The sequence below is a fragment of the Nyctereutes procyonoides genome, unplaced genomic scaffold (genome assembly GCF_905146905.1).
Source record: "Nyctereutes procyonoides isolate TBG_1078 unplaced genomic scaffold, NYPRO_anot_genome, whole genome shotgun sequence".
Lineage (NCBI taxonomy): Eukaryota > Metazoa > Chordata > Mammalia > Carnivora > Canidae > Nyctereutes > Nyctereutes procyonoides.
Window position 1 is genome coordinate 12933168 of NW_026575034.1, and position 11636 is coordinate 12944803.

General features: G+C 46.5%; 1 protein-coding gene across 1 annotated transcript; it reads left to right on the forward strand.

Moving 5' to 3' along the window:
• The first annotated feature begins 2725 nt into the window (after positions 1–2725).
• Positions 2726–6405, forward strand: LOC129505137 (calcitonin receptor-stimulating peptide 2). The gene is made up of 5 exons (XM_055318091.1): positions 2726–2820; positions 3059–3151; positions 3416–3553; positions 5578–5762; positions 6338–6405. Exons 2-4 carry the CDS (start codon positions 3066–3068, stop codon positions 5735–5737), a joined length of 384 nt encoding a protein of 127 aa, XP_055174066.1. The 5' UTR covers positions 2726–2820; positions 3059–3065; the 3' UTR covers positions 5738–5762; positions 6338–6405.
• The last annotated feature ends 5231 nt before the right edge of the window (positions 6406–11636 follow it).

Consider the following 11636-nt stretch of genomic DNA (forward strand, 5'->3'; position numbering starts at 1 on the left):
GAATCATGTGGGACCTGGTGCCGAGCTCCGCGTCCAGCCACGCACCTGTGTACTCAGGCACTGATGGCAGGGAGGACACATTGCTGCCAGTCCCCCAGTTGCGGTGGTCCGTGGTCACAGCTACGAGCTACGAGCTATGGGGCAGACTTGCCTTGCCTACTGGGGGACCTGACTCCGGAGGGGGATGGAGCTCAAAATGTGAGCCTCCTCACACCAAGTTATTCAATACGGTTACAAAACCAAGAGCAAAATAGGCAAGTGGCTATCTTAAAATCAGTATTTACCTTGGCAACTTATATATTAGGTCGTGTTCTATGTAGCCCTAAGTTTGGAGAGGTTTCAGGATAGCTGAACATAATCTAAGCAACCCGCAGGCGTGAAGGTCTACACTTCCTTGAATTTACTCGGTAAATCAGGCATGGACTCAGTGGAGAATGGTTTTGTAGTTCACACTAGGAGGATAATACTAATAAATAATTATTTATTTATTAAGAACCCGCCGTCCGGCCAGTCCACCGTGAGGAGAGCGAGTTTTATTTATTTATTCAGTATTCAAGATTTTATTTCTTTATTCATGAGAGACACAGACAGAGATGCAGAGACATAGGCAGAGAGAGAAGCAGGGTCCATGCAGGGAGCCCGATGTGGGACTCGATCCCAGGACTCTGGGATCACACCCTAAGCCAAAAGCAGACACTCCACCATGGAGCCACCCAGATGTCTGGAGAGCGAGGTTTAGAGACTCCATTCACCAGTCCCGAACTCACTCCCTCAGGGTCAGGCGGTACCAGGGGTTTAGATGGAAGACAGCGCTATACGGGCATCTTGGAAACTAGGTGTCCCCGACACAGAGGCCACAAAACAGGAAGGGAAAGCCGGGGCACAAGGCGCAGGTGCCCCATGAAATGCAAAGTCTCCTGCGGACCGAGGGGAGGGGTGCACCGTTGCCCGGATCACGTACGACGTACCCGGGCGGTGTTTCTGCTCCGCCTGGGAGAACCCCCTAACTGGGTGCCTGCCTGCGCGGCTCAGCCCGGGTACAGAGTCCGCCCCCGCCGGGCTGGCACACCTTGCTTGTCACCGCAATTCTGGCACGTTGCTTGCGCAATTCTTGTGCATCCCTGGCTCACATCTGGCGCAGGGCTCACGCGATTCCTCGCATCGCTCTCGGCCTTCCCTGGTGCGTCCCTGGCGCACATCTGGCAGGTACCCTGCGCCAAATGCTGTGCCACAACCTGCCTAGCCCTGCAGGTACCTGTGTAGAGAATGAGGACTGTGCGCTGCCCTCTGGCCAGGAGATCCTGGGAACCTTGAGAAGCTTCTTTCTTAGGGCTCTTTGTGCTAAGAGCAGCAAGTCGGGTCTCAGGACCTCAGAGGAGCTGGCAGTGGAAAGAACAGGTGGAGGGGTCCTAAAACCCTCCAGTTGGTGGGTCCTGGGGAGAGTGGAGGTGCAACACAGAGAGCATGCTTAAAATTGAGAGTGAGTGCGGGTGTGGTTCGAGCAGCTCACCACCTGCTTCGGCGTGTCAGAGGGTCGAAGGCAGCTTGGGCTTGATTCAGGGGGATCCCTCGTGGATGCCCGGGTGTCAGACCCGCTGTGCCCGCCTGTGCTCTGGGAAGCACGCGCACGTTTAGAGGCAGAAACGAGTTTGGGGGAAAGCTTTGGGTGTGAGCGTCTGTATCCACAGCAACTCTTCACTATCTTCACGCCAGCTCTGCTCTCTAGTGGAGGACTGAAGGGCGGTGGATGCAGGCACGGGGCTGGAATTTCACGCTCCTGGGATAACTTGGCAAACAGCCGCCGGAAGCCAGGGGCAGCTGGGCAAATGGCTCCAGCAGGCTGACGAGCGGGAGGTGATGGATGGCGAGCTAGGAAGAGGAAGGGTGGATGTCCATCTGCAGCCTTGGGAAGCATCGGTGCTTTGCACCCTCAGGCTCAGCCCCCACGGGGCTACCAGCATCTCTTCACCCACTTGACTGAGCACCGGGGGCCAATCGCAGACGCCACACATGGTGGGAATCTGGAAAATTGAGACCGCGATTTCACTGAATCCTCCATGTGGACCTGAGGGCTCTTCTAAATCCCTCCTTAGCTAGAGAACAGATGCGTTGCTACTAATGAGAACATTTTGTCAGGATGTCTTTGGTCCCCATTTGGAAGATGCGTATAGTGAGGTGCTGGGAAGTTAATTGCCCTTGATCCTACTGCGTGAAACTGGAATAACTGGAATTCAGTTCTTCTGACAAACTTGTAGCTATTAGTTCCCACACCTGCCTCCTATGTTGTTAACCTTCCAAGCTCCACTGAGAGGGGGGATCAGGGTCAGATTTGGGGAGCCAGGATTCCCTGCCTCCGGAATCTTGCCCTAGAAGACTGCACTGCTGGGGATGGAGAGGAGCACATGTTCAAACCCCAGCAGAAATGAACCATGACATCAAATTGCCCTCAACTTCCTGTTCATATTAAGGCTATTTTTCCTTGGTTTCCCCCACCCCCTATCCCTCTCCCTCCATCCACCCCCATCAATGACCTCAATGCAAATACAAGTGGGTTGATCCTGCTGAGTGTTCTAGGTTATAGACGCAAATGGGTGACACAATCCATCAGATACTGAGATCTGTCTCCTCATTGGTTGCTCAGAGCTCCTGGACCCCCGCCCAGACCCAGAGCGGCGGGAATAAGAGCAGCTGCTTGTGCTGGGAGGCAGCAGAGCCACTGCTCAGCTCAAGGGTCCCTGCCACATCCACGGTGCCATCGGACACCAACACTGCCACAGCTGCCGCCGCCTGTGCTCCAAGCCACCGGCTGCCTGCAGACAGGTAATCCCGAGATTCCTGCTTGGTTGTGTGATTCTCTCTCCTTCTTCTCTCCCTCTTCTGCTTTCGTCTTTCTTATAGCTGCTCTCCCTGCGTGCACAGACTACTGTCTGGGTCTCCTCATCACAAAATCTCTGTTACTCTGCAATTCATCTCAGGATCCTGCCCCAGGTAACACTGGACAGTCTCATGGCCTATGGACATTTGAACTGTAGGTTATGGCATCACTGTTCTCTTTCAGAGGCGTCATGGGATTCTGGAAGTTGTCCCCGTTTCTGGCTATTGGTCTCCTGGTCATGTATCAAGCAGGCATCCTACAGGCTGCACCATTCAGGTAAGAGAATTCTGCTGGGAATGCACTCCCATATTACTCTTAACACCAAACAGTTCTGTCTCTCTTGTGCTAAAGTTTAGCCCCCAGCTCTCAGGGGAAAATGGAAAAAAAAAAGGACTCATGCCCTTTCCACTAGGATTTGGGGTGACCACATCCTCAGAGGACTCACAAAAAGCAGGAAGCCTGGCTACTTATCCAGGAGAAGTGGCAGACAGGGGCTCAGAACCTCCATTGTGCTTGTGCTTTGCTTGCTTGTCTCTGTAGGTCTGCCTTGGAGAACCCACTGGAATCTGCTACGCTCACTGAGGATGAAATATGCGTCCTACTGACTGCAGTGGTGAAGGACTATGTGCAGATGAAGGCTCGTGAGCTGCAGCAGGAGCAGGAGACTGAGGGCTCCAGGTGAGGCTCACCACCCTGTTCAGCTCAGGGCATCCCCTCCCTCCTGTCATGCCCAGGAAGGCATATCCCAAGAAAAGAGAGAGAACACAGCAGAACAGGAGGCCAGCACGCTGCCCCTGTTCACCTCAGCCTGGGGTCCAGCTTATCTCAGTCTCCACTGAAACTACAGGTCACACAGAGAGACTATGGTTAGAGCACACGTAAAAAGATCCCTTTCTGAAAGCAGTTGGGGAAGGTATGAAGTCCCCCACTCTGGAAATAGGGCTGGCAGTACTGGGGGTGCTTCCAGCATTGGAGGAGTTAGGACTGGTAAGTATGAAGCCAGCAGATGGATCCCATATATCTCAGGAAACTAGAAATTTGGTTTCTTGTAAACCGGCACATGGCCTCCTCTCCTACTTCATTACACATTTGCAAGGTGAAGCCAAAGGCCGTGCAGAAGATGGGGTCAAGTAGAGCAGGGTCCAAAGTAGGTCTGGGGTCCTTAGATGTGTAGGATTTGTAGAGACGCACATGTTGTCCTGGGGCCAGACCCTTCACCAACATCACCTCCCAGAGTCCCCTGAGCTTGGAGCACACTCCATCCCCTGGCTTGGTCCTGGCACTGCCAGGTCAAAGGTGAGCGATGCACATGCAGCTACCACAAGGATCTCACTACACTGCATGAAGAACTGATGCATTGCAGCATGTGGAAAGTCAGAAAAGGCCACCTTTCCCCCACTACAGTCCTTCCCCAACTGCCCTGGCTCGGCAAACTCTAGGTTCTCCTAATGGAGGATATATGAGCTGCTCTCCTGCCTGCCCCTACAGCTACCACTCAAAGTGGCCCTCCCTGGTCCAGCCTTCTGTGCAATAGCCACAGGGGGCAGACCTGGTGCTTGGTACCACCTGGCATGTCTTTTCCCTGCAGCCTGGACTCCTTCCGAGCTAAGCGGTGCAGTAATCTCAGTACCTGTGTGCTGGGCACATACACACAGGACCTCAACAAGTTTCACACGTTCCCTCAGACTGCAATTGGGGTCGGAGCACCTGGCAAGAAAAGGGTCCTGGCCAGCAGCTTGGAGAGAGACCACCGCCCTCACATTGGCATGATCCAGGATGCCTACTAATCCCCTCCCTCTGCTTTCTAATTTCTTTCTTCCTATATTCTGATATGTGTGGTCCTCTCTGGTTGCTGGTATCAGTGGCTTTCTTTGTGGCAGTGGATGTCTGGACCCTCAGATGGGAGGAAAGCAAGATGTTCAGGCCAGAAGAGAATCACCCAGGAAGAGATGAGAAGTGGGGCTGGAGGTGGGGGACCCCTGTGACTCCCCCTGAGGAATCGCAGCCCTCTCTGTACTGCTTGCGAATGTGTTGGTCATTGGGGAATAAAAGGATATTTATAAGAAGACATGAGTGGTGGTGGTTATTGCTATGGCCACACCACAGGATTCAGGGTTTCAGGGACCTGTGCTTAGGAGTAGCCTTAGCCCAGTGGTAGCTGGATCTGGGGCACAGTGCGCAGTCCCTGTGGCCAACCTCAAGTGGGGGAACAGGAGCAGTAAGGAGCAGGTAAGCACCTCTAGGACTCAAGGCTCTAAAGTCTCTTCATCTTCCAGGTGAGTCTCGGGAATTTTTTTATTTCTAAGAAGGGATATTGGGTGCCTTTGAGTGGGATGTGGTTTCTAGACAATCCTTGTGTTGGGGTCAGTGTGGGGCCATAATTCTCTCTGTGTCATAAGCCTTGCTTGAATTTTAGTTTATTTATACAGGAAAGAGAAGCTGTTAGAGCTCTGAGTTCCATTCTCACTCACCCAGAGCCACTTTGGGGGTGCTGACACCTCTGGGAATGTGTATTGGAGTGATCATGGCTTTTCCTCAGCAGCCTATGTATTTCTGCAGTGATACTTCTGTTTAGGGAAAATGTGAGGTTAACTGGTGCCTCTCAGAGCAATAATTTTACCATGACTATCCCAGGGGGCAGATAGGATCTCTCTTTGACAGCCTCTCACTGATGGGCCCCTTTCTTCCATCCTGCAAATCAGCCTCACTGCCCAGAAGAGCTCCTGCAAGGATGGCCCCTGTGTGACCAACCGTCTGGAAGGCTGGCTGGCCAGAGCTGAGCGCATGGTGAAAAACACCTTCATGCCCACCGATGTGGACCCTGAAGCCTTTGGGCACCAGCACAAGGAGCTTGCAGCCTGAGCAGTGACATGACCCCAGGAAGAAGGTGATTGCCCTTGTACTGTCAGATGGGAGGATGGAAAGCTGGGAATTGCAGGGGTGCAGTCCACACTGTAACCCTCTGTGGGCCAACTGAGTAGAAAAATCCACAGGGAATATGCCCACTCCAGTGTCTGGGGAGAGAACAGGCAGTCCCAGGACCTGAAACTCCTAGAATCTGGGTTCATTCCCCTCCAAGTTACCAGTATTTCCCTGTGACAGTGAGATCATCTGCCAGAAAAGACAGATCTGTAGATTTCAGTGACTGTCCCCTGCAGTTACAAGTGATCATTCTATCCTTTGAAAGGTAATGACATCCTCTGGGTGTAAACACTACTGTCAGGTACCCCTGATTTCAGAGCATACTCTTGGGATCAAGAACTGAGTTTGCCTTCTATTAGCTGTATGCCCCCTGCCCAGATGCTGTATTCGAGTGAGTTCCCCCATCTGTGAATCAAGGGCAACAATAGTACCAATTGCTGGTATTGTTACAAACAGTCAACGAGATAACAGATGTCCATATTTTCACAATCAATAAGTTACTAAATTCTGGCTGTGATTTTTTTTTTTTTTTTTTTGCAGGTCACCATGAAGCAAACTCTACTTCTCTTAACTTATAATGAAAACAACTTATCGAATGCAGAGCATGAAAGACACATACATATGCATGCTTACTATTAAAACATTGTGTCTTGTTTAAATAAAGTAAAACTAAATACATAAACTAAATAAAACTTAAATAAAGAGAATAAAATCATTGCAATTGCCTGGTGTGAAATCTTTTTGTACTTGATGACTTGTTGAATACAACAGCCCGTCTCATTGGATTATCTGGTAGCAAAGATGGGCCCTGTCAGCCAACCTACAGATGTTGGCAATCCTGGTAAATCTTGGGGAGGGGGGATGTGGAAAGCTGCCTGGTGGGTGTCAGGGGGGCCCATGATCCATGCTGAGCCTCCACAAAACTGTTTGAAGAAATTTTGTCACTGGTGAACTTCATCAAGATAAGAAAGAGTTTTCGATCCACTTAAAAGGTGTCCCTACTGCTATTTGTGGTGTTTTTCCCAGGAAAGCCTAAAGACCTGTGAAGGCTTTGTTGGCCAGGGTGATCCATGAAGCAAATGCAACATGCTTGGGGTGGGATGGGTCCTCAGTGTCCTGTCCTTTTGGCTTTTAGGATAACACCCTTAATGGAATTAGAACTCTATACATCTGAAAGGCAATTCCCCTTTACCTTCAGAGTTCCCTGGTCCCCAGCACCAGAGGTTATCTGTGTAATTCCCCTTGACTCAGGTTTGCCCTTATCCATCTCTCCCTTTCCTGCCCATAAGCACCCCTCCTCCACCCCATAGCCCACAAAGCCCTTTACAAACAATGGCTCAGAGTCTGAGATGCAGTCACAGACCAGCAGGCCTGGAAAGGTCATCAGGTGTCACCCAGTCCAACTTTTCTTATTCTCTGGGGTGCTGAGAAGAAAAGCATGGTGCTCAAAACACTGCGATATGTGTAACAGAGACATTCCCACACCCAACGAGTACTCATCGAGTGGCTGCTATTTGGTGGACACTATTCCAGGCACCAGGACTATAGCAATGAACAGAAGGGACCAAACCTCCTGCATTCTAACTGGGGGAAATTAGGGGGACATGTGCTGTGGCGTCGGAGATGTACTGGATGTACTGGAAGGAGTCTGGGATGTCCCAGTTTAATGCCTGATCTGATGTAGGAGTTTCCCAGACTCAGCATCCCTGGCATCTGCTGGGACTGTCAGTAAGATGCTGCTGACTGCCTCCCAGGGTGACTGTGTGGCCAGGTTCACTGGTGGATGGTCAGTTAGGTGAGGTAGTTTACTTGGAAAAGTCACCCCCTTCTACCCATCAATTCTAGTTATTTCCTCAGGAGCCCATAGAATTATGACCCTCGTCCCCATTCAGTCTATACTCCACACTGTCACCCACTGTTGCTGTAAATCACCCAAATGTCTCCTTTATGCAGAAAGTATTCCATTGACTGCCCATTCCATGGAGTAGACACCTAGGGCACTGCAGTGACTTCTGAGGTCCACACCGGTCTTCCCTCGCCTCCTCTCACCACCACTGCCATGACCTGCCTGGCCTCATCTTCATCTTCCCTCTCATACACTGGCCTTCTTACTATTCTTCATCCCCACCCTTTGGCACCAACCCCCTCATGTTTTTGCTCTCGCTGTACCTGTTGCAAAATGCCCTCCACCCCATGACTCCATGTCCTCTAGATCACACTGAAATGTCATCTATTCTAGCCATCCTTTCTAAATTGTACCTCATCTTTCCAATACACCCTAATCCTCTTCTCTGCCTTATGTTTTCTCTTTACCACTTATTACCTTCTATACATTAAATAAAATATATTTTTAATGTTCATTTAATTAATGTTGGTACCCCATTCCATCAATAATATAAGTTTTACATGGTCAGGGATTGGTTATTTTAACAAAATAATGTTAATTTCTGAATTCTCAATACACAGAACAGTATGACTGGCACAAGGTATCACTCAAATATTTATTTATTGAGTGAATGAGAGAATGGAGTTATGTCTTCTCTTTTATGATCATGGTCAACTCTCAGGTCCCCTCTTGGCCTGATTTTCTTCAGGACAAACTGTCCAAGGGCCTTCATCTTCAGCAATTCAGACACCTGGACAGTGAACCATCCAAATGTCTGGATGCTTCTGCAATGGCCACCAGTTATCAGTGACCCTGCATCCTGCCTGAAGACCTCCACCGGGCCTCATACTTTGTTTTCAGCACCCTTCTTGGCCTACAGTGCTCCTCCTCCAGGTTCATCTGACCAGTGTTTCTTCCTCCCATGCTGTCAACAAGGCAGACAGGCAAGGTGCTCTCTAGGAGTGATGCATCAGACTAGGTAAGTAAGTTTAAATCAGGAGGGAAAATAACTGATAAATCACTTTAGTCTGGGATCCAAGGTAACTTCACCAATACTGAAGCTAATACTGCACTGAATTCCCACCAGCACTCTGGATACTTCTCCAGAGCTGACTCTGAGCTCACAGATTAAGAGTGCCACTTATGAACCTTCAAACCTCAACATATGGTATACTGGCTCAAAACCCTAAGAAGCTATGGAAGAAGTGGGTAAGGAATTAAAGTACAGCGTGGACAGACAGAAGCCTTTTGTTTGACTGGAGCATCAGTTTTTACAACTCAAAATCCACATGGGCCTTTGTAGCAGAACAATGTCTTTTGGTATAAGCCTCATGCCAAACACTCAGAGCTGGAGGATATATGCCTTAGCTGAATGAATTATCACTCGCAAGTCTTCACTATGCTATGATAATTTACATATGCTTAGTCTTGCCATGGCCCCATGATAGGTGGAATGGACATTCCCGTCTCTTGATTTGAGGTTTAGCCAAGTAACTTGCTTAGGCTGATGGGATTTGGTAGATGTGGTGTAAGCTGAGGCTTGAAATGTGTTTATGTGGTTAGGTTTTGTGCTCGTTATACTGCCATTACCCCACAAAGTACAGGCTTAGGTGCCTTTTGACCTTTTTGCCTGGATCCCAAAATGTGGTCTAGATCCCTGCCCTGCAGTCTAGACCCACATGCGGCCAACATTAGTGGAGACTGTCCTTAACCCCTACTACATGCCCATGACCAAGGAGAGTTAAGTATTTGCTTTTGTTAGCCACATAATATTTATGTAATATTGCCATGGCAAAAACTAACTGGTACATGTGATTCGGGAATGTTATAAAGTGAATGTGTCCCCCATAATCCGTATATTGAAACTCTCACTCCCAATTTGACTGTATTTGGAGATAGGGCATTTAGGGAGCAGTTAAGATTAAGTGAGGTTGTAAGGATAGGATCCCGATCTGATATGACTGCTGTCCTTATGAAAACACAGAGAGATATCAGACATCTCTCTTTCCCTCTCCACGTACACACAGAGAAGGGGCCTAGAGGGGACACAGTGAGTGGATGGCCATTTGTGAGAAAGGAAGTGAGACTTCACCACATAGTAATGGTGATGGGACTTTGATATCACTTTTCCAATATCCAGAATGAAAGAAAATACTTTTCTGTTGTTAAGCCACCCAGCCTGTGCCATTCTATAATGATTGTGAGAGCAGACTAATAAAGGGGTCATCAGTTGATGGAATTATTTTTAGTATCACAGCTTGTTTTTCTTCCTATTGAGATTTTGGGCTTTATGTCAGTTTGCTAAATATCCAAATTAGCAATTTTACTTTTTTCTTTTTATGAGTTCATTTTCATTTTTTCTCCTTAAAATCATCTGAAAGAATGTTCATTTTGTTTTGGTTCCAATCTCCTACTGCTAAAACTGGATAATCTGTACCATAGATAATGAAGTTTGGTTTACTCATATAATAGATATATACAACACACATAGAACAGTGAATATAGATATCTGTATCAATCTGAATAAATTTCTTATATAATATTGAGTATAAAATAAAGCAAGTTTCAAAGAACACATCCCAGATAATACTATTTGTATTGAATTTAAAACATGTATAGCATTACTATACAAAATCTATGGGGATATATATATATATATGGTCATTCACAGAAAGGATAAGCGTCACATTTTTTTTAAAACTAATTTTATGCGGTCGGAAGGAAATGTCAATTAGAGGAATATTTAGTCAGCACCCAGAAAGGTTTTGTTTTATTATGTAAGCTGGGTAGTTGGTATATATGAATTGTCATGATATTTGTGTTTAGTAGGAAAAAATTTCATAGTTTTTATATTTTTATATTACATATTTTAAATTAAGGCAACTGTCATAATTTTTTTAAGTATGAATTTTAAATACCAAAAGAAGACCTGTTTTATTCAATGCAAAGCATGAAAAATACCCCCAATATATACAATGAATGCATAATTGAGTAGAGATGGTAGTAATAAATACTCATGTAGCTTTAATACTGGTATATTAGGGTTACCAATTCAGATCCAAGACTACCAGGTTGCATTTTTTTTTCAAGAATCCAACAATGTTCTTTCCACGAGAGAAACATTTAATACAAAAGGACTGAGAATTGATTAAAATAGATGAATAGTAAAAGATATGTGACAAATATGAATAAAAATAGTAGAGTAAGTTTGTAATATATGATCAAAATAGAATTCAAGGCAGAAAACCTTAAGAAAAAATGGAAAGGTGTTATTTGATGGGAAAAGGAACCAAATGGCAAGATATTTTGGTAATAGACACACATGCATCCAACAACATGTCCTCAAATTATGTGAAACAAAAACAGATAGAACTGCTGGAGAAATATGTGTATCAAGAATTCTCGTTATGGAATGAATGTACCCCACAAATAAGCCATTAGGTTTAGGAATCACCTCCAAATGCATGGTTTAATGTTGGCTCTGCAAATACCCCATGACAATATGATAGGTTTGAGAAAACAGTGTTTACAACCACAAAAATGTAATAAAGTATATCAATAAAAAGATTATATCTACTTTTCTAAACCCATTCATTAAATAAACCAACATGTCTCACATTGATTTCTAACACTATCCTTATATGCTGATCTCCTTCTGGCCTGTCTTTTCTCCTCCATTGAGAATTGTCTAAGCACTAGTAATATGTCTTCATTACTAGTAGGACAAAGGTACTTCATACTTCTCTTTTTCAAAATGCTCTTGGCAATTTTTACACATTTATTCTTCCAGGAGAAAGTTAGACTAATTGTCAGGTTTTTTTTTTTTTAATCCTGTTTGGATTTTAGTTGTGACTGGGTTTTCCAGGTACACAATTTTGTCATCCTTATGTAATAGTAAATCTTAGTTCATAGATTTGTTCTTTTTGTATCATGTACAACTTCCTGACAATGTTG